At 36.2% G+C, this 27,704-nt stretch overlaps 2 protein-coding genes across 8 annotated transcripts; both read right to left on the bottom strand.

Annotated features, from left to right (window-relative positions):
• Nucleotides 1-414: 414 nt before the first annotated feature.
• On the bottom strand, nucleotides 415-12,754 carry LOC137707953 (protein ALTERED SEED GERMINATION 2). 6 transcript variants are annotated; one of them, XM_068446914.2, is made up of 20 exons: nucleotides 12,472-12,754; nucleotides 12,291-12,359; nucleotides 10,816-10,893; nucleotides 10,196-10,330; nucleotides 9,998-10,105; nucleotides 9,722-9,850; nucleotides 7,916-8,031; nucleotides 7,705-7,822; nucleotides 7,106-7,211; nucleotides 6,695-6,840; nucleotides 6,393-6,563; nucleotides 6,189-6,299; nucleotides 5,015-5,126; nucleotides 3,787-4,139; nucleotides 2,887-2,977; nucleotides 2,344-2,439; nucleotides 2,183-2,253; nucleotides 1,958-2,085; nucleotides 1,526-1,630; nucleotides 415-780 (listed from the first exon to the last, which is right to left on the bottom strand). In XM_068446914.2, the coding sequence occupies exons 1-19, from the start codon at nucleotides 12,541-12,543 to the stop codon at nucleotides 1,549-1,551; spliced, it is 2,292 nt and encodes a 763-aa protein (XP_068303015.2). In that variant the 5' UTR covers nucleotides 12,544-12,754; the 3' UTR covers nucleotides 415-780; nucleotides 1,526-1,548. The 6 variants fall into 6 exon arrangements, 4 of the variants coding, with proteins under 4 accessions (XP_068303015.2, XP_068303009.2, XP_088542921.1 ...); XM_068446908.2 differs by having other exon boundaries at nucleotides 1,526-1,636; nucleotides 12,472-12,748; XM_088686795.1 differs by having other exon boundaries at nucleotides 10,816-11,626; nucleotides 12,472-12,697.
• A 6,551-nt stretch (nucleotides 12,755-19,305) lies between these two features.
• LOC137707968 (transcription factor bHLH145) lies at nucleotides 19,306-22,764 on the bottom strand. 2 transcript variants are annotated; one of them, XM_088685917.1, is made up of 4 exons: nucleotides 22,526-22,764; nucleotides 21,660-22,364; nucleotides 21,339-21,488; nucleotides 19,306-21,235 (listed from the first exon to the last, which is right to left on the bottom strand). In XM_088685917.1, the coding sequence occupies exon 4, from the start codon at nucleotides 21,216-21,218 to the stop codon at nucleotides 20,139-20,141; it is 1,080 nt and encodes a 359-aa protein (XP_088542043.1). In that variant the 5' UTR covers nucleotides 21,219-21,235; nucleotides 21,339-21,488; nucleotides 21,660-22,364; nucleotides 22,526-22,764; the 3' UTR covers nucleotides 19,306-20,138. The 2 variants fall into 2 exon arrangements, with proteins under 2 accessions (XP_088542043.1, XP_068303027.2); XM_068446926.2 differs by lacking the exon at nucleotides 21,339-21,488 and having other exon boundaries at nucleotides 22,526-22,689.
• Between the last annotated feature and the right edge of the window lie 4,940 nt (nucleotides 22,765-27,704).

Genomic DNA, 27,704 nt, shown 5'->3' with positions numbered 1-27,704 from the left:
ACTACGCACTTGAGTTTTTGGTTAGTCGCGCAAAAATCCAAGGACTAATGCTCCAAACCTTTTTCTAATATAATGCACCTACAATTACCATGTAAACAAACCATTTTTTAATTTAAAATGACCAAGTAGGTAAAACATGAGGCTTCTTGTAGTTTATACGAGGGTTCATAAACTACAAGAAGCAACACAGAGAAAGGTAATCATACATCCAGTTTCATTTTCTTCTAATATCGAACTCGAGTAAAGAGACGGCCACATTGCCCTGACTAAAACTTGTGATTCCTCGCCAAAAGATTTTTATAGTTGCTCAATAAAGAAAAAGGAGGTATTCTGTAACTGAAAATAACGAAAGAAAAAGACGTATACAGAAAAACAAAGGCGGCAGGGAATACATCTAATGTCATATGAAAACGGTTGCAGGCAAGGCAGCAGGGAATTATATATTTATCAACTCACAAGACAATAGACCAACTTTCACTTTCTATTCTGTACACGGAAAGGAAAGCAAACGAATACACAAAAATAACATCCTCATTCCTTATCTACAGTCACAAAAACAAAACCAAGAGGGGGAGAAACTACTTTCAGCTGGTACAACTTTACAGTTGAGAACCGGATAATAACATCTCTATGTTTTCAACAAATTTAGGGATTTGATAATGGTTTTGTATGACTTACAAGATTTCTGCCAACAGCAATATCGGTTGCCTCGGATCAACTTCTGGCATTACAGAAAACAAAAACCCGATTGCCCCTCCTTTACAATCTACCATTATGCATCTGTAATAACCCATAAAAATCAGAACTAGACTCATAAGTATCATGTTATGAAATCAGTAACTTCCACCTCCACCGTCCAAAACAAAAACATCACAAGCTTCAGTCACCTATTAGTATTAAAGTAGGTTTAAAATGACAGATAGCACAACCTGTAAACTACTCAAGTGACCAAGATGCACGACGAGAGCATAGTCTGTATAACTATAACGTTTTGCTAATTAACGAAGTGACAGTCGGCGGTAAAATATGGTCACACCAATTTTGCTATTGGGATAAACTAAGGCATTATATCACCCATTACACCACTTCAATCTCAAAGAGTATAATCAAAATCGTCATGCCTTTTGGCAATTGGCAAAAGTTGAGGCAAGCCATACACACGATTGTCCTATACTTCCATTATAATTCTAGTTGAATGTAAGTAATTTCATAATTCAACAATAAGCATAAGTTTTAGTGAAACAGAGTTTACACTTTACATATAAAATTTGTCAATCAAATATGACCAAACCATAGCTGTATGCCTTGAATCAATTTAAGTTTAATTCTAAAATTTGGCAATTGTTTAATCGATTTAAGTTTAAAATTGTGGGTGCATATATAGTCTTGTGCATGTGTAGACGCCTGCGAGTCCCAGGATACCAAATACAGAAGATTCATCGCCCATCATTTAAATGGAGTGCAGGAAGAACAAGAAACAATGGAGTTTGAAAAAAGGAATAAGACAGTAAGACATGATCAGTACCTCCATACTTCCATAAGACTTTGTCAGCTCTGGGCACACTCAAATGGGTGCAAGCTTCCTTCAGCAAACTCGTGCATTCGAAAATGCTCCAAAATTTCAGAATGGCTGTACCTAACATATATGGCATTAGTCAGTGGAAGAAGAGAGGATGCAAAGCCAGGAAATCAACAGTGCATATATAACTGAATACTGAAATGAAATCAAGAAATAGACTAGTTAAAAGATCTAAAATTCCATGTGCACAATCATGGATTCATTTTTCCCAGTACATGCTCGTATTAAATTCAGAATTTAACGCATCATGTTGAGACTATGTTTGGGGATTTCAGGTTAGACAAGTTTGTTATAATTATATTGTTATCACAGAAGCACTTTCAGTCTTTGTAACAAATGGGATAATCATATAGAGTCGGACATTTTCACTAGTCTTACAGGATAGTCTCACGATTATGGCTTAATCTGCGCTGATTGGATTCCATGACTACCGAAATGTCAGCATTTTCTGGTCCAGCGGCTCCACCAGCCACAATAGATGGGACTGAGGCACTGGGGGTCCAAATCTAGAATAATGAACCAAAACAAAATTAAAAATAATTTTGTAATTCCGCACCACAGCCCACCCAAAAAAAAGAAAAGGGTTGACTTCATAATACCCACTTTTATTGTGTTGTCAATTCCACTAGTTGCCACAACACAATCAACCGGATGGCACTGTACACAGTTCACAACTGCACAGAGAAACGTAAATATGTTAGTAAATAAAACTACTAAAGGAAGTTGGTCATCTCATTATTTTCCATGGCAGGGGAAAACAATACCAGTTTCATCTCCTTGAAGCATTTTTATCAGTCTACCAGTTCGCTTTTCCCAGACAAACCATTTGCCATCATCACTTCCGCTAGCAACATATTCACCTGCAAATCAATATAGATAACAGTACAATCATGAAATACAATATTTATGACAACAACCAGTCTGTTCGAAAATCAAACTTGTTCTTTTACTTGAGATAAATGGTATAACTGATAAGTGCACACATAAGTTCCACTAAAATAAATAAGCAAGATGAATTATAAAAAGACATGAAACTGACAAAATTATCGATGCGCCCAAGATCAGATCCCAAACACATATATTTGAGGATGCCATGTACATTTTTATGATGAGGCATTGAGGTAACTCTGCTATGTAGATTCATCTAAAGGAAGTAACCACACACTGCCACAGCGCATAAATATAGAAAAGACGAAGGTTTTTTACCTTTAATACTATCATTCAATGCCAAGAATAACCAAGTCCTAATAATATCAAGACTCAATAGCATTGTATTCTTAAGTAAGATCTACACCAAACAAAAGTACCTCGCTGGCCAAGAAAGCTGGCCTGTTTTATGTCCGTTCCAACATTACAATGGCCAACATATCTCTGTTTCATATCAATAACTGCCTCAGGCTGAAATTTAAGTTTAAAAAAAAAAAAAAAAAAAAAACAAAGAAGAATGTATTAGATTAAAGAGATTATTTTATCGACGCTAAGGAAAAAAACAAGAGGATCTAATTTGGTCCAGCAAAAAGTTAATGCAATTCAACCAATAAAATAAAAGAATCAGTGCATGAAAAAAGGGGACTTTTCTGAGCAAAGGGTGACAGAAACCCTAGATTGATGACAGTCAAAAATGCACCTAGGACTTATTGTGAAAATAAAATAGAGAAAGAACAGAGAATATTAAGATAGAAATAACACTAAACTAAGAACAACTTCCACTCTAATTTTATGTAGGCAATCCCATTCTCCAACATTTCCTCATATAATTGGAATCCTAAATAGTAAGACGCCAAGTTATCATAATTACATTTAAACATATAATTAACCTTTACATTAATTTTCTAAGCTTGTGCTTAAACCTAAAAAGAGAAATTTTCTTCTTGCATCCTTCATTAAAGGGTGTATGAAGACTTATCACAGAAAAAGGCAGAGAAAGAATCAGTGGCTGGGCATTGAATACCTAGAATGAGATATAAAGTATAGAACAAATCACATAGAAGTCAATAACTTTTTTCTACCATCCAACACAGTGAACCTATACTTGGACCAATTACACTAGAGATCAAAGAAGAAATCATAATCAATCCTCTACAGGTAAACAAAGTAGGAACACTATAAGATATAAATCAGCACAATAGCAAAAGATAATGCCAACAACACCATTGCATGTTATCAATCTGAAAACACCAGAGTTTCACATCAAGTATGAAAGCAACCTGATATGGTATTCTTTCATTTTGAGATGACGAAGAAGGGGATCCAGATGGGCCGTTTGCACCACCAACTTCTCTAGCAGAATCACTTCTTCGATGAATTCTCAAGTTTAAGCTTCCTTGTACAATATTGGGCTCGATATCATGCTCTTCATCACCTGAGATCGACGTTTCAAAGTCCAGCTCTAGTTCCTCATCATAATCAGAATCTTCTCTTTCAGATCTTGGACCATCTTGTGAAACATCACTATTACCCTCTGATCGGTAGAGTATGTCACTGAGTGATAGAACTCTTTCACCTCGAGGTTCAGACCTGGGTGCTCCATCATTTGGCTTACTATTTCTTTCAGATTCAACTAGACATTAAAACAAACAATTACAACTGCATAACAATGAATCAATACAAAATATGCCATAAATTGATCTTTGCAAATCATGTTAATTCACAACGTATTCATTTTATAGGATATGTTTGGCTCAGTAATCCAACTACCATCAGCAAAGTACATTGAATCTCTTAAGTCACTAATCCTATTATTAGTCCTCACAAAGTTAACTGAGTTGAATCAAGCAACGCAAAGAATTAGTCCTCGCAAAGTGCTGATCTAAGCTGCACACCGGCCCTCAAGTCGCCATTGATTTGTTCAATTACATGGCAAGAGTGTGCAGGAAGTGAAATAGGGTGTGCAGAAATCAACTCCCCCATTCACATTATTTTAGAATAAATGAAGAAATCAAGGTGTTAACTGTTAAGGATTTCTGTGAAGAAAGCTACAACAGTTTTTATTTTGTCGATTTTACGAAATATGGTTTCCCCAAGTAACGACTAAAATTTATCTTTATGCAGATGAAAAAGGAAAGGAAAAAAATGTCAAATATACTGGTACTCTCACATCGAGGTTTTGGAAGTTGGCATGTCAAAGACCCCATGTGAGCGCTAACTAGAGACACTCATGTATGCATCCACAAATTATACAATATATTGAATTTAAAAAAAAAAAAAATATATATATATATATATATATATATATATTATTGTCATTCCAGTATGCTGTAGTTATTAAAAAAAACTGGAACAAGGCTAAGATGGAAACACAATGCTTTAGTCCTAGTCTACTTAAAATGGTCAAATCAACACTACTGTACTGAATAAAATTAGAAGCTGATCAATTGAAAAACTATTTGGGGACCAGGGGAATGCACAAGACACAAAACACTGAAAATCACAAACCTGCAGCAAGATCCCCTTGTACACGCTCCAATCGTTCTGCTACTTGAGAATTTGATGGAGCCAAAGATTGGGCTGCGATAGCAAATTCCAGAGCTTCTTTATGTTTAGCCAACTGCAAGGAAATAGCAATTACCAACCAAAAAGTGCTTAACAAACACAAAGACAGGTACAAGCTTATAATTTCATTGCATTTCCTTGTTTCAGTCATAAACTAACAAACAGTTCCTCAGGAGAAAAATTTAGGCCCTCAAGAGAACAACATAAGTGAATAGTCTACGACAGATTTCTTAAGTAAATTATCAATAAAAAAAAGTTTAATAAAAAAATTAACAGTAATGGAGCAGATCAAGAAAGAAGTAATAAAACAAATGAAAGTTTAATTAAATTTATTCGATTATAAAAGAGTCACTTTGTAATACTAATATTAGTCTTAGTAAAAAAAATTCATTAAAACCCAGGCCAACAAAGGTTTAGAGTCTAAGAACCATGCCAATTATACCCCTTCTATGTTAAACATGTATAAGAAACTTTTCAAAGAAAGCATAAACAAAGATTTAAAAGCCAAGGTTAATCTAGTATTTTATAATAATTAAACTCAACTTCTATCTACCCATTTCTCTCTACCACACCCTATTTTGTCTCCTGTGCAACTTTCAATATATTGCAGTAACTCCCATCACACTAGTGTTTATAAATATTGGTTATGTCACTCCAGTTCGCTCCCTTCCCCTCTCTCCAAATGAAAAAAAAAAATGATTTGGGAAATTGCACTTGCTGTCAAATCATATTAGGGACCAATAATTTATTAGGTTAAATTTTGAAAATCGGATTTACGATCCTGTCAAGGATATCCCGATTATATAGGAAAGGGCAACAAGTTTAAACACTTTGTTAAAAAACAAAAGGTTCTGTTGCAATATTGCATCTTCTGGATCACATTAACTTGGTAAAAATTCAGTCCTCTTAATCTCAACCCGTCCTGTCCAACAGAAGACTATAACACGACTCTAGACCTAACAAAAGTAAAAAAAAATGTAAATTGGCCAATTGGGAAAGTCAAGATGACTGCAGAGAAGATGGTAAAAGGAGGCTGGATTAGTCCCAACACTTAGTGACAGCAATGTATGACTAAACCAAAATCATAGTCAACTGCAGGAAGCACCACAGAATTTACCTGCGATAAAGCTTCAGACATATAGTAATGAGCTCTGTAAGAGGAGCTAATGAGCCTCCGAGCATTATAACAATCTCTTATAGCCATATGAACATCATTTTTCCACTGGCGCTGGAAAAAAAGAAAAAAAGAAAGAAAGAGTTAAGCGCCCTTCAACTAATGAATATGTTTCCGACCAAGTAACTTCACATGATAAAAAATCACCTTAAGCAACAATGCCGCACGAATACAAAGGCAATCATGCTTTAGTGTAGGCCCAATATCACAACCATTTCCATCCAACACCTCATTGCACGCTTCAATGCCATAAAAATAATCTGTCCCCTCCTCCAAGGACCGCTCAGCAATTTCAATTAGATTCCTGCACTTCTCAAACTGAAACAACTATATTATATTAGATAAGCCACAAATGGATTTGCTAGAGAATACCAGCTACTTCCAATTCCTTTCAGACAAAATAAAAATGACTAGGATACAAGTACAACTAAATAAGAAAAGACGCACACCCTAGCAGCAACGTTGCCTCTTTTGGGAAGACCATTTCTGAACACATTGGATGCTGGTTGATGCAGTTCGACTCCATTGAGTATAGGACTGAAGCTGGTTAGTTTCAAAACATCTCCAGAAGTATACTGCATAGCACTCTCACCAGCTGGAATTGCAAAACCAATATATATTGTTTAGCCGGAATGTACTAATATGATACAACCAGATGAAGAGAAAAATGACAAAATAACAAAGTGAGATCAGAAATTTTTGTTGTCAACTTGTCATAAATAGTCCAAGCATAACTGGACATTCATCCGAATCAATGATAAATTAACCAACAATATTTTTATCCTATAACTACACCCTTGCCACGTAAATCACATCATTTAACTGCATAAGCAAATTATTTTGAAGGATAATTAACATACCATGATTTACATTCATCAAATATATGTGCTCCCCACTATAACTAAGTAGAACCTCTTCTCCGTCTGGACTAAATGCAACATGAGTCAAATGCAAGCTAGCACGTCCCTGAAAAAAAATACTACTTTCCTCAATATATATTTGATAAACCAATTGGTGTATACATTAAACTTGGGCATACAAATCAAACATTCAAAACTTCCGTCAACAGTTTCTTCTTGCCCTCAGGTTGTATGTGGTGGGGGGAGATAATTAGGATAGCATGAAAAAGTTCATCCGTCAAAAGTAAAAAGGAGTAAACAACAACTAAAAGAGTCAAAATGTTCAGGGGTCAGAGAAAAGAAGTTACAACTGAACACTAACAATTTTCCAAATCATATCCACAAAAGCCCGAGCAAAAGTTCCACATAAATTTTTCTGCTAAAAACTGTAACATCGCTGACTGAAAATATAATCCATAAAAGAAAGTACTAAACATCCAAAAGTTGTAGCAAATAGTTTGATGCAAGCACAACCAGCATATATTTTACCAAACAAAAACAGGAATCTGAGTTTTTATGAAGACAGGAAGCAGTTGAGTAATTAAGAACTTTGCACTAACACGTTCGGAGAGATGCATTGGACAAAAATAGTTAACACAAGGAGGTGGCGCTGTCCGTTTCCGACAGGATGTCAGTGGTGGCAGCATCCTTCTATCATATAAACGGGCAAATGCATCACTGCAAACATTCACAACGAGAATCAGTTCAAATTGAAGAGTGGCAGGGATGTTAACAAAGTCATTGCATTAAGAACCAACAACAACAAAATACCTCCCACCAACTAGGAGCAAATGAGGTCTAGTGGAACTGATATCACAAGATTTTAACGAAAAATTTTGCTTGGGGGGATCAGCAAGTGACTTCTTTGCTCCACACCGCAAGTCAAGCTGCCATTAAGAATATATTTGAAAACAATGATTTCCAAAGTATTAGGACACACAGGGAAATAGAAAGCACCTAACGTTCCAGGCTGCAAAAGAATGGTATACTAACAAATCTACACAAGTTTTTTGCTAAAGGAAATTTTAATGTGGACAGATAAAGCTCTCTGGTTACATCAAAGAGGTGAACTACAATTAAGATTCGAGCATATCTCGCAAAGGACAGAACTACACCAATTAATTTGAAAATTGTACAATATTTAGTAATGACCACACAACAGAGCCCCCTTGAAACTTTTTCAAGGATCAAGCTGTTGCCCACTAATTGGGCTCTTTGACTCAGACTTGCCCCAAATAAGATTCCTTAATTTAGGCTTCCCATGTGAGTCTCAATGGAGAAAATTCATCAATACTGTATTGTAAATACATTTTGAGAGTATTAGAGAGAGAAAAAAAAAAAACAAACACTCAAACATGAAGATTTTAAATAGTAGTTCATCAACCTAGACATATTACCAATCAATCATGGACATGGCACATTTGAGAAACAACCCCACAATCAAAAGAACGATTTCACATTCCTACTCTGGTGACAGGTAAAGATAGCTACTATCATGTATTGAAAATATGGAAATAAGGTTTACTTTTTACACAAATAATATATACACATAATACTAAGTCCTATTTTGCAGTAAGTGATGAAACTTGCATTATTTTTCATAGTTACAAGGACACATAAGGAGTTTATACATATCCATTCCTTGCAAATTTGTAATACCAAGTAGTATAGATAAAGTTGGATTCTACAGCTTGTCAATGGCTTTATTTACTGGTTGAGTATCAATTCAAGATGAAATTCCTTAAGAACATTAATCTTCATTATTATAACTTCCTTTTCTGTGGATGCTTGACCAGATGTAAGGAATAATTTACATCTAAAAGTTTGATGAAATTGTCACAAAATAATGAAGTGTCATATTTCCTTGACAACATTAGTTGGATATTCATTTTCAAGAAATCATCACCATAGTAAAATGTTATATGGAGCATGATCAACTGACACAGACACAAAACTAATGATTTTTATTTCTTACAAAATAAAAAGAAAAAAGCTAATGAATTTTATATCACGGAATGAATTTTTAACAAATTTAATTTGTTGATCCAATCTTGGATTTAATTCTTCTGATGATGACCAATTATCAAATTTAAGCCACTTCGATCTAGACTTATTCCAGTAAGAAGTTTCGATTTCTAATATAAAAATGTCATAATATATATGGAATGTTAGTTATTAGAATGACCGAAAATTTGGCATATATAGTGAGCATGACTAAAGCGTTAATCTAACTGTTGAAATTCAATAAAAAAAAACAGTCCTACAGAAACCTATTGAGGGCACAAAAAATATAATGCATGCCTTCTAAACTATCATAGAAAACCAATAGATGTTTTCATCTCCAAATTTAATAGTCTGGTTTTCTCTCATATCCTTTATATTTTCCACCCTCTGTTCTGATACTCGCACTTTTGACTTGCTATTACCTTTTTTATTCATGCAAATAAACCCCAGTTTAACATTCCCTAATCCCATTCAGAGTTCCATTTAATTTTACTATCTGAGTTTACAACATGACAAATTGATGTTTTCATGTTAAATTAGATGAACTAAGATCTAATTAACATAATTATTTACCAAAACATTGCGACATTCTTGATTAGTGGATCCAGCAGGTGGGCAAGAAGTGCCCTCTCGGAAGTCATGCTGTCTCAAAGTTCCATCTTCACTTGCACTCCATACCACATTGGGATTTCCAACTTCAACCTGCCATAAGAAGCAGGCGGAAACTATGAGACAAGTTCGATACTCATAAAACCAAGAACAACCCAAAACATAATTTTCTTTTCTTGTGTCAATATAGATACTACACAAAAATTTGATGTGAAATTTCTCTACAATCTGGAATCTTACAGCTAACTTTTTTACTCTTCTACTATGGCATTGATACACAGCTGATGGAGAAATAGCATTATCATCAGTTCCTCTCCCACTCAAACGAGACAAATTAAATAATCGAACCTGCAAAAAGATAAGTTTAAATTATGTTCAGTATTTAAAGTCTAGGCATAGAGTGTTCACATTCACAGTTTATAAATGTTTAAACATTACTTCTGCATCTCCAGCTCCAGAGACCACAAGCTCATCAGAAGTTTCAGGGACAAATTTTGTACAAAATATGTTCGCACTGTGCCCAGTCTCTATAGAATGCAAAAGCTTCCGACTAGAGTAGCTCCAGATATTTATCTGCAGAATATGGAGGCATTAACAACTTGGTCATGATGCAATACATACACAGCTGCATTTCACAAATATACATCTTCACTTTCCCTTTAAGAAGGGTTACCAAGCTTTTGACTTCAACAACAAAAGCCTATTCCAATGGAAAAGAATGCTTAACTTCTCTTCAAGCACCATATATCTCACCCATATTTCATCTTTGCAGAAGTAGTGACATAGGGAGCAATGTATGCAATGTTAAAACAATTCTCAATGAAGAAATATATGTGATCCACCAGATATATTATCTCAATGGAATTTAACACATGTATCCAAGTCACTAGGATGATTCTGCATCATAACTATGTAGAATAATATTGGACACCATGCTAATATCACATTCCGTAAAATTTTACAATCCCCTTCATGTATGGTGGTTCTATCCCTGTGCTAACTATAAATCATTTGGGAAATGTTATAAGTAATATCATGGAATTAAGTAATTAACATACCCGTGTGTCATCTGATCCAGACATTAAAAGTGAGCCATTCGAATTCCAAGCAATAGAATTAACACAACCTTGATGCCCCTGTAGAGAGAGCGAATCATAAAATGATAATTATAGAAATGTAAACATATTTGTAAATAAAACGTCACCAATTTCTAACTCAGTGGATTTCTTTTCAATAATTACATCCAAAGAAGAAAAGCAAACATAGGAAATAAGCTAAAAGATAAGCTATGACAAGTCTCTTCAAATTGAATATGCAACAGCCAAATTTTTGTACTTCCAAACCATACCTCCGCACTGAAAGCTCAACAGAAATCATACTATGTACCAAAGAAATTTAAGTATCAATCAGAGTTCCACAGTTGTTCATGCACGTAAATGCAAAGAATGAGGTTTCAACAAAATGACACTCCACAGTCTACACTATTTCCATCTGTTTAAACTTTAAAACATTTATGGCACGATATCTCTCATGCTGAAAGTGCACTGGGGGACAATGTCATATGATGAACCTCTCAGTAAGACAACTAGGTGCTCTGAATCATACAAACTGAAAAATCATGACTTCAGCCCATGTGCAGAGGATTGACTGTCAGTTGTTCATCTCCCCACCCCCCCCCCCCCCCCCCAAAAAAAAAAAAAAAAAACCACCACACCACACAACACTCCTAAGTCCAGTGAGCTGCCTGGTGTCGTTACAGTCTCAAACTTGTCCCGAGATAATTAAAGTGAGTCTCTTAAGTAGAGTACAGTTGAGGTAGTGTCTCGCCCAAATAGCAGTTCAATTCAACCTAGTCCATAAACCAAAATCCTGAAAGAAAAATTGATCATATTTCAAATGAAGTGGAGTTACAGTTGTTTAACTAGTTTCTGGTCGAATCACGTTCCCTCTAACTGTTAATACACAAGTAACAGCTGAAGAACCAGAATGGATAATTACAACTAACAAATTTCAATTGCCTTAGAGCATCTCCAAAGGAGTTTGCAAAAAGCTTTTTTAAAAGTGTCATTTGCTAACTCATTTGGCACTTTTATGCTACTTTAAAAATGTGTCACTCCAGCCCACTCTTCAAGGAACTCTTCAAATTTTATCTTTCACTTTAAAATATTAATATATTAACTTTATTTTATCTTGTGAGCACAAACTTTAGTTCTAAACTCTTTACTAAACAATAATTTTAAATAAATATATTGCGGAACCCAATTTGAAGTAGCAATTGATCTTTTACAAGGTGAGTTGCTAATTCTTTCAATTTGCTAATTGGGTTGCTACCCCCGTTGGAGATGCGTTTTTCCTACGTGACATTGCAAATTAGACTTTGCTACCCAATTGCTAACTCCCTTGGAGATGTCCTTAGATCATCACATATTTCACCTCACATCACAAGAATTCACATTTACTACAAACTAGGGCAGAAGAAAACATTAACCGCAAAAGAAATGAAATGCCGAAAATAAAATCGAAGCGAACAAACCTCCAATTCTCTTTCCTGAGAAAGCCTTCGCACCAACGACGAGTGCATCTGCAACCTGTGATTGGCATCCTGCAAACAGCACGCAAAATTATTCACCCAATCTTCACAAAAACAAGAAAATCCATGCGAATTGCGAGCCGAAATTTCCAAAACGCGAAAGAGGGAAAGAGGAAGAACATACGTGCCGAACGTCGACGTATCGTCTTGCAATCAAGTCGTGGATGTTGCCGTCGTGAAAAGGGACGCCTTCCATTGAAGAGAGAAGAGCCGAAAACCCGAAACCAAAAACCGAAACGCGATCGTGTACCAGTCCGATAATCTTCAGTAAGCTACTTGCAGAAGAAGAAGCGCTTCTTGATTCTCCTCCTCGTCCAATTTTCAGGAACACGAAACACTCGCCTTTTCCTACACAATTTTTTTTTATTTTATTAATTTATGTCTTTATATATTTTCTAATCTTTTTTATATTATTATTGTCTAGAAGATTACAGCATGATGCTGTCGTTTGGGAGTGAGATCGACGGCTGTGAGACGTCTGCGAGATGTTTAACCGCCGTTGATCTTCTTTCTATTGGCGGTGATTGATATGGTTGAAACTGGACACGTGGGACCCGCTGTATCGTCATGTATTGTTTTGAAGCGCTAAGTGGGGTCAGGGATACGGCATGTCGTTCCGTGAGTTCTGGTTTCTGGACCCAACGCGACAAGGCTTGGGCTATGTTGGAAACTCGGAGGATGGACCCTTCTCTCTTCCGGGCTAATGAGATTTGGATTTTTAGCAAAGAGGATATGAATTTGAGATTCTAGAGATACCCATGCTTATATGCTACATTGTCATCTTTTTTGTGTACTTGCGACTTGCAATTTGCAGTATTAAAATTTGAGATTTAAGGAGGTTAATTTTTTGTTATCTAATATTTGCAACAACAAACATATTCCCCTATCAAGCCATTTCCTAATAATTCTTCCAAATTGATCTTTTGAATTCCATATATGGAGATTACCCACATATCCCTAGTCCACCGTACCATGATTATTAACCCAAGAACGAAAGCCCCCAAATATGTACCCACTAGCACCTCTCTTTTTTTCACTGCTACAATTGTTAGAAATGTGCTAAAGGTCAATCATAAAATGATACTTTATAGATATTTATGAAACTAATTCAGTTTAATTTAAGGAAAATATTATAGTTTAGAGTCATCTCATTAAATGTTACACGTTTAAACTATATGTTCAAAAAATATGTAATAGAGAGAATGTAATATAAGGAAATTAGATTCATGAGACATTTATTTCTCATACATATATCCTAAACGTTCCTGATTGTAGAATTGTCGATTAGCCATTCACAATCTATAAGATCAGTATATACTATGTCATCCCTTTCCAGCGACATGCCCCTGAGCTCGTTCTCGGCCTTGCCGCACTTCCCCAACCCCGACCAGCCTTTCAATCACACTAGGTTTGAATTGTTGCGATTCATCATGGGTGTTGGTGTGGTGTGGATGGGTAATGATGACGGAGGGGCAGCGCTAGTGGTGGTGGTTCTGCTCAGGGGAAAGGGCACGGGACAACAAAGCCCGTCTCCACAGGCCCCAGGTTTCACAGACTGCAAAGCCCCCACTCTTTGTATGACATTGCAACATTTTAAAGATGATATATAAAGTTACAAAAATGTAATTTATCATTTGTTTTCTTTAATAATGTTTAGTAGTTGTCTTTGATTTTTTTTTTTTTTTTTTTTTTGGGTCAAAGATAAGTTTTATTACCAACGATAACAAATTACACGACAAAGGCCCGATTATAATAAGTAAGCACAAAGTAAAAATGAACCTTCCAAACTAAACAACAAGAGGCCAAACAATGTTGAAGCCCAAAACCAAAAACAAACTGATCTCAGTCACCAATTGAAAGAAGCCAATGGGATCGCCATGAGTGACACTGCCAACAAACGCAAGCAGAGAGAAGGTGGTGGTGTGGACATCCGAGCCAGTGTGAACACTGAAATTCTTCATACGTTTTGTCGGTAAATGTCTTGGTAGAAGATATGATTTCTTGAAATTGAGGTTTATTCGTTTTAAACTAAGTACGTAACTCAACAAGAAAGAGAAGGTAGAACCTAAAGGCATGGTCTAGTAAGACCTACGGCTATTAGGGTTGAAGAACAAGGTAGATCGGGATGGATAACAAGGGAAAAAGAAACAAAGGGAAAGAAAGGAGAAAGCAAATAGAAATAAGAAAGGACTGGCCTCCGACTTTTGCCACAGTTAGGGTCGGTGGCTTCAAATTTTGACGGAAGGGAAACCACTCACACCACTGTGAGTAAAAACTCTCACAAAGAGAGAAAGTCTCTCACACACAGAGAAGGTAGATGTCTTTGACTTTTATGTATTTGGTTTCTTTTACATTTAGGTATTGTTTTTAAATTTTAAGTATTTTAGTATAAAATAGTGGTTTAATTAACAATACATTGTAGTTGAATGTGTAAGTAATGTACTATAGTATTTCTTAGGATGCTAAAGGGTGATAGAATATTGAGAGGAATAAAATGTAGTCCCTACACCACTGGGGATGAACATTATTGTCCGTCAATATTCTTTGAAAATTATCTTTTTGTGTTGTATTTAAGAACGTTGGAAAAATATAGCCAAATCATTAGAGATGGCCTTAGATCTTTGAGTGTTAGTTTGAATTGTTGTGCTTTGAAGGAAAAAAAACCTGCTTATGCTTAGGGGTGGGCACGGGCCCAAATTTAGAGGAATCGGACCTTACCCATTGTAAATAATAACGGGGCGGGCCAAGCTAGGTAATGGATTTTGAGAATTTGGAACCAGACCTAACCCGGCTCGTTTGAAACGGGCCAAAACAGGCTGGGTCCACAGGTCCAATATCGTTGACATCGTCGAAGCTCATCGGATTCTGTGGAGAAGATTTAGAAATTGTCCAAGGTTAGAATCAGCTCTATTCCTTGAAAATTACTTGTCCAAGGTTAGAGATGGCCTTAGATCTTTAAGTATTAGTTTGAATTGTTGTGCTTTGAAGAAAAGAAAAAAAAAACTACTTGTGCTTAGGGGTGGGCACAGGCCTAAATTTAGAGGAACCGGACCTTACCCGTTGTAAATAGTAACGGGGCGGGCCGAGCCAGGTAATGGGTTTTGAGAATTTGGAACCGAACCTAACCCAACTCGTTTGAAACGAGCCAAAACAGGCTGGGTCCACGGGTCCAATATCGTTGAGTCTCTAATATCGTTGACATCACCGAAGCTCACCAGATTCTGCAGAGAAGATCTAGAAATTGTCCAAGGTTAGAATCAACTCTATCCCTTCACCAAATTAAATCAAAACCTTCCATAAATGATGGAAATATTCTATTATGTTCAATCCAAGAAGACTTGGGTTGAAATTGGCTTCGAACTCAATGAAACTCAGCCGGAGTCCGTGATCGATTTCTGGAAAAATGCTCGTAGGCATTCAAAGGTTAAGAATCCCAATTCACACTTAAATTTCACTCAAAATTCATGTAAGAGTCTAGAAACTTACCAACAAGCTCATAATTTCCATAATAGGGGTTTAAATCCGTCTTTGATTCGTCATAATTTGGACAAGTCTCCCAGTCAAATTCTGGAGAAATTAACAATGATGAAATAAGGGTTTAAACCCTCAAATTTCATAGCAAATCTCAACATACATCACTACATAACTCAACCATATAGAAATTGGTACGGATTTGGACGAATGACTCATCAAAATTCGATGAGTTGCCCTAGGGTTCTCGAGATCAAGAGTTTACTACTGTCATAGCTTCAGATCTTCCATGCAAACACACAACATGATCTTCAAGCTACCCAAAAATTGATTTTGGTGGTTCTGATTTGAATCTGACCAGGAAAATGATGGTTGTGGGTGATGGTTTCTTGGTGGAAATAAGCGAGTTTTGCAAAGTGAAGGTTAGAGAGAGAAGGAAATTCAGAAAACGAGGGAAAGAAATTAGACTGAGAGGGTGATAGAATCATAGATGGTAGAGATTTAATAAGGTAGGAAATCAACGATCCAGGCTGGGGGCCCGTTTTCTCCAACTTTTAGAACCGCCTTGCCCCATTATTTACTTGGACCAGTCTCATCCCGCCCTGCCCCGTTATGTATTTATTATTTTTGGACCTTCCCTGTACCACTCCTACTTGTGCTATGCTATGAGAATGAGCAGTTGTAAAATAATATAGTAAAGTGTTGGTAAACTATACTTGTAAAAATGTTTATAATAAAAAATAATAAAATAATAAAAACACTGTTATAGTATTTGGTAAATTTTTATGTAAAACAGTATGAATATGTAAAATGACCAAAAAGTACATAAAGTTTCTAGGCTTTTCTTCCTTTTTCGTCATTTTCCTTCATTTTCTTTATTTCTTTCTTTCTTTCTAGGCTTTTCTTCCTTTTTTTGTCATTTCTCTTTCTTTCTGCCAGAATGTTTCTAAGCTAACGAACATATCAAAAAAAGCGACCGTGATGGATTCATGTGTCATGCCCCGATCCCAACATACGTCCAAGATCGACACATGATGTCACCACATCCCTGTTTATCCATCATGTCTTACCTCCAAAACAACCTAAACACAATCAATAATTCAACTACGCAGTCATTTCCTTTTATTTCATGGCTGCATCTAACCGTAGCGTTAGACTGCCTACGTACCCTAAGAAGGAATCAAGTCATTCGTAGTTCCCTAACATACCTCACATTATCGCAAAGTCTGATCAGAATTCCATCTCATATCAAAGCAAGCCATAATCACACCAATAGACATCCAACAAAAGCAATAATTCAATTACCATCCAAGTCATCCAATTATGCACTTGATCAAGTAACACCCAACAAGAGTAATCAACCAATGAGATAAATAATAATATAACATTCCACGAAGTTTAGTATAATCAAACTCCGTAAATGTCTATCGTATTTCCCCTAACTAGATTCCTAAGCATTGCTCTTAGTTACTAATACACGGATCCTTCAACTTGGCCAATTCCATTTTCACAAATACAAGACATTACTAAATGCATGACATGAACTTTAATTCTAGTCAAAGTACTTGGAATTACAAATTTAACAGCACCCAATTCAAATAACATTTTGGTTGATCTATAGTAACTTCATCACTGCCAATACGTTTGAATGGAAATAATTCTGGACCATAAGGGATTTATGTGTTTAAATAGGTATAATTGCACCAATACATTACGTCATTGAGCTTATAATTGTATAAGAAAATGGTTCTTTGAACCCCAATACATAACCATATAAAGTGGTTTAGTCACAAACTCAATACGGATAAGTAAATTAGAATTAAAACTGAGAGATGAACGAATATTGCAAAAGCAGCAACCTCTTCTCCACAAAAGCTGCAGAAAAGCAATTTCAGTCAACTAAGATTAAACCTGATTTTGAACACCCATAACTATACCGGTTGATGCAAACTTACATGTGTTTGGAAGCTTGTTTTGTGTACTTTAAAAGCATAAAAGATTTGTAGATAACGGGGTTCTAAGTTGAAAATTATGCAAGTTACAAAATAGAGTCTCAAAACTGGAACCCCAGTATTTGCTGCTGTCTGGTAGTTTCGGGACTCAAGTTTGAATATGATTTTGACATATCAACACTCAATGGAATTACGTGAAATTAGATGGGTTTAGATCACGAACATGTCTACTTTTAAACCACGTACTATACGCTAAAAAGGAATTCATAAGGACGTAGAGTTCAATGTAGGCTACTTGAAACATAGTTTTTCTGCAACTTAGAACCTATACTCTTATGATTCAAATTACACTTCCAGAATGCTTCCACACAATTCAGAATTCATGTTTATAACTTTGATTTCAATTATATTCAACAATTAACAAGAATTGACCTTTTAATCCAAATTGTAGGACCAGATATTTTGATCAAAACACCCAAAGTAGAAAATTAAAATCAATAAGAAAGATTGATACAAAGCAGCTATGGAAGGAATAAAGAGAGCTATGCTGCAGCTCGACAAAAACAATCATATTTCTGTTATGATTCAGACAACATGCTTGTACACCTTTCCTTTCAGTTCCTAGGTAACATCTCAATTCCTTATTCCTCTTTGCTTCTCCTAGCATCTTCTTCCATATTTCCATCGACTGCTCTCAAAGATCCAGATATAGTTTCTGTCCTCGTCCCCCTTTTCTTTTCCCGCTCTCTCCCCCCCTTTTCTCTTCCTCCCCTTTCCAGAAACCTCCTTTTCCCCTCTTTGCTTTACTTTAGTTAACATTTTATAATATTATTAGTTTTACTCTTTAAATTTAGAATTACAAGAATACCCTTAACATTTGTGTTTCGTAAAATCTTCATTCTAGCTCTAATTTCCTCTCCACTTGCGCTCGTGCGCTCGTATTGACGAGTACTACGAACATGTGCTAAGACACACATGTCACGAGTTCAATTGTCAACAAAAGTCAACACCTTCTCCTCTAGGAGTATAGTAACTTATAGACAGGTTAAACTTAGAGCCGTATTTTATTGGAGTTTACGGTGATATAGGCACTTACTAGGTCATATTTTATTGGAGTTTCTATATCTTCTCCATATTCACGAAATGACTAAAATAATTTACAATGGAAACTTATGAACCACTTCTATCGATTTCCATTTTCAAAGACCAATATGAAGAGTTATGCAAATCCCAGGAACCATTTCGACTACAAAGAAAGGATCAGTTTGACAAAAATACCTTCAAAAAAAAAAAGTGACCACATGGTTGCTTACTTGTTAATTTGACAATTATGTTGAAAGATTTTTCACAATGACCAAAAATGATTTATGGTGAACAAAATTAAAGATTACTTCTATCAATTTTCAATCTCATAGGCCAAAATTATGTTAAACTTAGAGCCGTACACGTGCCCCTCATTGCACACATATTTCTAATGCAAACTCAGTGGTCCCTCCCCCTCATTTCACAATTACATTATTAAATCAAAGAAAATATTTCTGCAACAACAATACTTCATTCAGCAAAAACAAAGGGAATCACATCACAACACACAAATATTGAAATACACATCGCTGTCCCGTATCATAAAGCTTGCATGCAACGTAAGTACATGGACATCTGGACAATAGTAACCCAACACCCACATGCAATTTACATCCCGCACACCCAAAAACCACACTTAAAAAATAACCATGGTAACATCTTTAACCCCATCATCTCACGGGGTAAGTCTGTCGCCTCACCTCGAGTAACAGTCGCTCCGCTCACATGGCTGTCATGGATTGAACCCTTTTGATCGGCAGAAATTGGTTAGTTTTGGGACCCTCTTTTGGCAAGTTGGTATGATGGGGTTGGTGAAAGCCTTCTTGCTCGTGCAAACTTGCAGAGAGAGAGATGACATGTAAACACAAAAGTGAGAGGAAAGTGAAGTGTTGGGACCCAAAAAAACACAAGGGGCGTGCACTCTTCATCTCTTTTGGTGGGACCTCTCTCCTCCTTCTCTTTGAATTCACCCCATGCCAATATATGACACGCTCTCTTTCTCTCCAGGTGCGCTTGTCACTTTCTCTTTACCCTAAAACAAATCATTCACCATTTCAATCATTTAACACAAATGCTTCAAGAGGGTTTCATGCTCGATTCATCCTCTCCGGAGCCGATCCCGTTTTCGCCACCATAGCTGGAACCTACTTCATGCCGTACTATATCCGCAAGCAACACGTATGTACACCGACTTATTCTCCAATATTACTAAATCGACGATAACTGATAATGAGTAATACAAGGTGCCTACTAGAGGCACTACTGGAACTGACATATTGAGGACTCAGAGGGAGTCAAGTCCGAAAGCCTTGGCTTTGAGCTTCAACGATTTCAAGTAGTGGATTGCTTCATCGAGCACCACAATCGCATCCTTTCCCTTTCCATCGGGAATTATGTTCTGCAGAATGTTTATGGTTTCGCGGATTTTCTCCTTTCTCATCTTCTTGTTGCTGGTCAAGGAATCCACTTCTCTTAATCCAGAACTTCGGTTGCAGGCACAACTGGATTCTGCATCATCCTCCAACTCCAGCGATCGGTTGTGTTTCATGGGACTAGCAGTGTCCATTACGGATGGCACGTCATCATTACCTCCATCAAATAGCTTCCGCTTTTTATTCATTCCATCAGAACTGGCAACTTCTTCAAACCAATTTTGCTTATCATGAACTGTCATTGTACTCGGAGAATGGCCGGTGCTAGTAACTTCATCGTCGTCAGTATAATCGCTATCACCATCTGAATAGAGCAAGGCATTCAGTTCTTCTGTGTCTTCATGCATCTCACTTTCAGCACCACATTCATCATTCCCTTTGAATTCATCTGTCAAAACTGCTCCAGATAGATTTTTAAAATCTCTTTCATTTCGAGGATCATCCCCATCCAAATAATAAGCACCTTGTTGGTATGGATTCCAAGAAGTATGGCACTGCAATGGATTCACTATCTCAGAACTAAAGACCAAAGTTGTCTGATACCCTGACGGATTGTTAACAAGGAGTCTCTTCTGTTCAAAGGCACTGTCTGTGTACGGTATGAATGTCCCCCCAGTACTTTCATGACAGGCAGAAGAAACTTTCTCTTTGAGACCATTGTCTGTGGCAGGCATGAAGGCCTGTCTGATACGGGGTAAGCAATAGAACCAACCTTTAGGTTCATTTGGTCTGCCGACTTGTGGTTGCGGCAACTCGGAGGATGCATATGGCGGCATAGTACCATTTGTCAAAAGCATATTAGTGCCTGGTTTCCCATAAGCAGTAATGAAATTTTGTTGCCCCAAGCCATGTTGAGCACCCATCGCATTCGGATCGGGTGGTTGCCAGCCCAGATGCTGCTGAGGAATCCAGGCTCCAAAATCTTCACCCATCCAACCAAAACAACTACCTACAAGTTCAATCACAAATAATTAAACTTCTAATAACTTAGAAAAACAAAAAAACCAAAAACAATAAACTACAATTCATCCAATCGGAAATGTAAAACGTACCAGAAGGACGTATGTACAACTAGAAATAGTTTGTTTATGTCTCTCTTTCAGCAAGAATGAAATAAACTAAAAACTCCAGCTTAACTTGAACACAAAAGCACTGAAATCTTCCTACGTTACAGGTTTCAACAAATGTCGAAAATATTCAGCCTGGAAAATACCCAAGAATCATATATTAGGAATCATCAACCATTATCCAGCACAATAAAAAGAACATGGAATCTACCGAAAATGAACGAATAAAGCCGAAATATCGAATAGGGGCATCTGATTCTTCTTTTTTAGAAGTGATAACAACAAGTAGTAAATTCAATTACTAACCTGGCAATCCTGGAGAGGTTGAAAGCATGCTATTACTCTAACAATTATGGTGGCGCCCCCATCAATCCCATTTTCGTGTTTCAATGCCCGAAATCTTGTTTGGCCCGCTGCTTGGCACACCATAACTAAACAACTTCCCGGCACTTGAATTTTTTTGGAATGACAACTTCCAAACAACAAACAATTTCAACACAGAGCAATACACTAAAACTCAAATAGAGTATGAGAAAGTCTGAGCAGATTGATTGACAAGAAAGTGAGATCGAACCCGAAAATCGAAGGAATGAAGGCAGATCAACAAGAACCAAATGGAGAAAATATGAAAAGTGTAGATGAATTTAAGCTAAATTACCCAAATACAAGCAAATGAGAGTGAATTGAAATAGAATTTCAGATAAAGATTTAGGCTTTTTGGATTCAAATCAACTAATCTGACGAACATAACAAGGAACGACGATGAAAAAAGTGGATCCCATGGAAAATTTTTAGGGTAAAAAAGGGTAAGAAAATTGAAGGGTTATATCAGAATTTCAATATTGTTCACTGCTCATTAAAAAGAAGAATTACAGAATTACTCTGCAATAAAGGTTCAAAGAGATGGCTTTGCGAACAACATCAACAGAGAGACTCAGCCACCACCGCATGCTGTTCTGGTCTTACCCACAGTACGAATCTACAGATCTCCAACGCCTTTTCCTCAATCCCCTGCAATGGAAAACAGATCAAAATGTTAGCTCTTCTTTTTTTTTTTCTCGGAAATTTTCCAATTCAATTTCTCGGGAAACAAACAGAAAGTCGAAGTCCAAAAACATGAATAAATCGACAAATCCGCCATTAAAAGCCGGGAAATCGAAGAGAAAACTTACAGTGGAGAAAACCCAATTTGAGAGCGAGATTGCTTGAGGGAACGAGATCGAATTGCAGCTCCGGAAGCTTTCAGAACAAGCAGAGGGCAGAGCGAGAGAGAGAGAGAGAGAGAGAGAGAGAGAGAGAGAGTGGAGATTGCAGATACAGCCGGAAGACTAAACGTGATGAGAGAACGGAGGGTGAGATTATATAGAAACGGATTTTACAGAAATGTCCCTGGTTGGGGGTCGAATGACTCGAATTCTTTCTTTTTTTCTTATTTCTTTTTATATATTTATTTTTATCCGGGGTGGACCCGTCACCGGTGGGTGATTATATTGGAATACTATTCGCTCTTTTTCTATTTTTTTTCGAACTGTTATGATTTAATCACGTTAATATTTTATATCGGCATTGGAGTTTAAGTCAAATAATCAAAGATGTTATTTGCGTGGTATGTTGACGACGTCATTGGGTTCCCTACGCGAGTAACTCTGGTTGGCTTGCAGTCTTAGAGTCGAGACTCTTCTTCTGTATTGCACACGAGTCACTCTATATTCAAAATTGCCGACATACCCTCCTAATTTTAATTATATTGGAGCTTTGCCCGTCTCTTTTTCATTTTTATCATAAACCGATTGCTTTTTAGTTTTCTTGTCATGTTTAGTTATAATTTTAAATTTTTAGTTGCTTAAAAAATAGTCATCTTGCACTACTATCTTGTAGAAACATAAGCAAAAAAATGCGTATGAAAAAAATGCATGGTAATTTTTGCTAATAGTCGTTGTTAAGAACATTTTTCGTTATCCTAAAAACACTTTTAAATTGATGTTAAAGTAGTTTAACTGAAAATCACCTTATTACAGCATGACACACTAGCATCTGGCCTAATAATACTTTCATTCTTAATTATGAGATTATTTGATACCCACATGTTACCATGTATTAGCTCTAGCATATTAAATTCTGTTAGAATTATGTACTAGTCTTAAAAATTTCTTAATCCAAACACAAAGAAAAGAAAACATTAGCAATTGCTCTTATTGTAAGCACCAATAACTTTATGATTAGTCGTAACAAGACGTGATAAATAAGATTTTACATCAACAGCGACCAACTGCTATATCTTTACATATGTGTGAAAGTTGATTCAATTGCACCAATAAAAATCGATAAAATTAAGTTCAATTTAACCGCACATTATGAGAGTGAGAAGCACTAGCTATTTTAGATGGCAACATGATTCAAACTTAGTTGCTTCTCACTTTTATGCTACAAACCGTGGAAATGATGGAGAAAGGGCAATAGATATGGTAAAAACTAAAAGAAGAAGGAAAGGCAAAATTTGGCAAATGTATATGCAAGATTATAAGGTAGAAGGAGATGGTATCCAATGTTTTACATAAACACTAATTATTTGGAGCTTGACCATTCAAACCATTGAACTGTATACATGCATTTTTGGGGTCCCACTGATCTTTGATTGGGTAATGTGATTTCACAAACTCACACTCCACCTGACAATTGTATCTCTTTCCATCGGTGGCCTACTACTTTAGGGTTAGGAGGTTAAAAGGCCAATAGGTCTACGGCTATCCCGCCATATATAGGGTACAAGAATACTTTTGGTTGATGTGATATATGGATGTATCTCGACCTCCAAAGTAGCCATCAATGGTTGGCCCGAACCAAGAGTGAAGAGTCGGGTGCATTTGATTAAGCTTAATCAGCAAATGATTTAGAAGAAGATGGTTGTTTCCAAGGATTTCTTTGGCACCCGCATTAAACAATGATAATAAGATAACATTATAGTAATTTTAGTACAACATAGAGAGAAATATTACTTAACCGTAATATTAAATGATAATAAAATCAAAATAATCGTCTTATAAAATCTATATTCTCATAGTTGATATTATAATATTTGTAAACTAAGAACCCTAATACACTTTTATCTTTTCTATCTCTCACAATCTTCGTTTCTCGTTTTGTAACTTCTATCGCATGCATCGGATGTGTAATATCCTCTAGTATCAGTATAACAAAAGTAAAAAAATGCGATCATAAAAAAACAACAAAATTACTTACTAGATAAATGATCGAGACAGCCGTACAAATAATAAATCAAAGTATTGCCTTATTTAATAAACTGCAAATTTATCATAGGATTCTAATTTGATATGTAACTCACTTTAAACAACCAGAACAAACAGGGCCTGGATTAAAAAAATATGGAATAAAAAATCAGTGGATCGAGCAAAAGAGAACTTCTGCCCTAGACTTTAGTGCCGGCCGACTGTGGGGAGCTAGGGCATGGCATATGGTCGTACCCAAAATATAATATATAAGGTAGACCCATGATTTGATAACCTGAAAGAGATCTAATGCACAGGTAAGAAGATCCATATTACCTAATTATATATGTATTAAGCTTATTTAATTGTCAATTATATACATGCTTTCATGCTCTCTTGTTTGGAGTGGAGGGAACAAATGGCCACGCCCAATCAAGTCCTTCCTTCCCCCTCCAATCTCATTGGGTCGACCCTTTTGGTGGCACCTAAACACTCTCCCATGTATAAACTACAATGTGAGATGTAAAGCAAACCCTAATTAATAATTAAATATAAAAGCAAGGTTTCTTTTGTCCAGCGTATATCTATAAACGTTGAGTCTGATAGAGCGAGTTTGTAATTAAACTGGGCATTTAATGATTGATTGAAGATGAAACCTAAGCTAAGTGAGTATTGGTATTTAAAGTCTATTCACCAACTCGTCTTAAGCTCTCATGTTACTAGAGCACCTCACTCGACTTTGAGCGGATAGCTAATAACACAGTTGAGAATATACAGTATTTTTTTAAAAAGGAAAAGGAAATATTTGCTTTCCTCCGCACGTCTTATGTGTTATTTAATCATCATAGCCACTTTAGTATCATAGAATTTAAAACTTTATAATTTAAAAGTAAAATGTTGAATGGTCCAATTAAAAATGTAACAATGACACAAGAACGGTGGTTGTTGTGGATTGACCACTTGACTAAAGCCTCTTGGAACACAAGTGTTTTCCCTTTTCTTTTCTTTTTTATTTCGTTTTTAAAGTTGAAGCTTATATGGATGTTTCTGTGTAACGCACAAATACAAAAAAATTTTCACTATTTGAGCTCTCTCATCCTGATAGTGGACCCTCCATATTCTATGGATGTTCATCATGTTTTCTTCCTTTTTCTAAAAACAACCGGATATGTTATCTTAATCGAGTGTGTGTGTGTGTGTGTATTCTGTGAAATTAACACCTATCACTTCCCTTTTGATCCAAAAGTTGTTCAGCTAGGAGCTCACGGGTGAACACCCAACGGAATCATGGATGTTTGAATGTAGGGTTAATTGGTTAAATACCTTTTTCTTTTTGGTGTTTTAGTCGGACTCCACCGGTATCAATCTCACAGTACTCACAGTCGCACGTACTAGGCTGAAAATATGAGTTCGATAAGGATGAGTTCAATTGTTGAGCTTAAAATATGAGTTCGGTTTTAAAAAAAATATATGAATCTCAAAATTATTAAACTCACACCGGTATAAAAATTGTGTTTTTAAAATAAAAACTCAGGCAGTTCGATTATTATATATATACAAAACTCAAACTTACATAAACTATTGTAAAAGACTTTAAGTTTATGTTCGTTTAAGTGTTTGTCACGTGCAAAATTTAAAGCCAAATTAGAAGAAATTGACCAAATTTACTGAAGGATTTAAAGTTAAAACTTAAAACACATGTTGTAATATCTCATATTGCCCAGGGGAGTGGATCATGTAAGCATTATATGTATATTATCATCTCTACCTAGCAGAGACCTTTTGGGAGCTCATTGACTTTGGGTTCCGTAGGAACTTCGAAGTTAAGCGAGAAAGGGACCAGAGCATTCCTAAGATGGGTGACCCACTAGGAAGTTCTGCTCGCGTGAATTCCCAGAAACAAAACCGTGAAGGCGTGGTCGGGGCTTAAAGCGGACAATATCGTGCTATGGCAGAGTCGAGCTCGGGATGTGATGGGGGCCCGGACCGGGATGTGACATCTGTACCAAAACGTATTACAAGCAAAACACAAAGACTAAAAATGTCTTAACAGTCGAATGCAAAGTCTTGACTAGCATTCTAACAAAAATATATTTATTTATAATTAATTTCATATGTAAAGTTTGTGTTGGTGTACATGGTTTTATGATTGACATGAATGATTTGTTTCAACAGTTCATCATATGCATATACTTTTAGGTTTAACTTGCCTTCATATCATATATCAAAAGCTCATAGTTATGGTGAAAGCAGTGGCAAGTCTGTCATACATGATAGATGCACATTTGTATATCAGATCAGTAGTAAGCATTGGTTAAGAGATTTAATTTGATCTTGAATTGTGGAGCAAATGATTTTTCAGGAGGCACTTGTATTTTTTTTAGAACTTTGATGTTCTTTTAATATATGCAATTTTAATACATGTATTATTGAGCATACTGAAAGAAATTATTAAAGAAGAGCGATCCAACCCATCGAACACTTGAAAACATAATATGTGTCGTTCTGCAATTGATCGTTTTTTATTTATTTTCTTTAATAGGAGATGGATAGTTTTTGAAGACGCCATTAATCGGCAGATTAACATAATAAGGTACATTTGAGTCTGGTGGGGGAGCGTGGGACATGAGACCATGGAGCCATTTGGTTGTGGATTCTCCAACAAACACATCCCACGCTTGGAAAGCAAAAACAATACTCTCTCCACCAGCCCGCACTAAAAGAATCATATGCCCTTCTTTTTCATAAAAATAAGAACCAAAACCCAAAAAAATAATAAAGGAAGAAGAAAAGGCGGGAATCCATGCCGATTGGCTATTGCTATTGCCTTCCTCTCTTCCTCCCATATTTTACGGCAACGTACCGCCCACTTTCTTAGACTTTTCCCATTCTTACTTTATAGTAATGCCCTAATTATTTTACCAAGAGAAATTGGCCCATTATATTTAGAAAGTGTCAACCCTCTCCATCTCTCTTTGTTTAAGTTGATGTTTTTGCAAGTTAATATAAGTAGACAACGAAGGTTGGTTGAGTTGGTAATGATCGTTTTCTTCATTAAATTAAGGTTTAGATTCAAGTCCCACTGTCGACAATCATTCTCGGTGGACATCTGTAAAAACCAAAA

This window comes from Pyrus communis, chromosome 15, assembly GCF_041283825.1.
Source record: "Pyrus communis isolate YQ-2024b chromosome 15, ASM4128382v1, whole genome shotgun sequence".
Classification (NCBI taxonomy): Eukaryota; Viridiplantae; Streptophyta; class Magnoliopsida; order Rosales; family Rosaceae; genus Pyrus; species Pyrus communis.
Note: the sequence above shows the minus strand (reverse complement) of the source record. Positions and strands in the feature narration are given on the sequence as shown.

What these genes read in the sequence shown, in the direction of transcription:
- LOC137707968 (XM_068446926.2), bottom strand. Translation starts at nt 21,687, where the DNA reads ATGCTTTCAACCTCTCCAGGATTGCCAG. An exon ending in AACCTCTCCAGGATTGCCAG is followed by an intron (nt 21,236 to 21,659) that starts GTTAGTAATTGA and finishes TTGAACTTGTAG; the next exon opens with GTAGTTGTTTTGGTTGGATG.
- LOC137707953 (XM_068446908.2), bottom strand. Translation starts at nt 12,543, where the DNA reads ATGGAAGGCGTCCCTTTTCACGACGGCAACATCCACGACTTGATTGCA. An exon ending in CTGGAGCTGGAGATGCAGAA is followed by an intron (nt 10,106 to 10,195) that starts GTAATGTTTAAA and finishes ATCTTTTTGCAG; the next exon opens with GTTCGATTATTTAATTTGTC. An exon ending in GAAGAGTAAAAAAGTTAGCT is followed by an intron (nt 9,851 to 9,997) that starts GTAAGATTCCAG and finishes TTCTTATGGCAG; the next exon opens with GTTGAAGTTGGAAATCCCAA.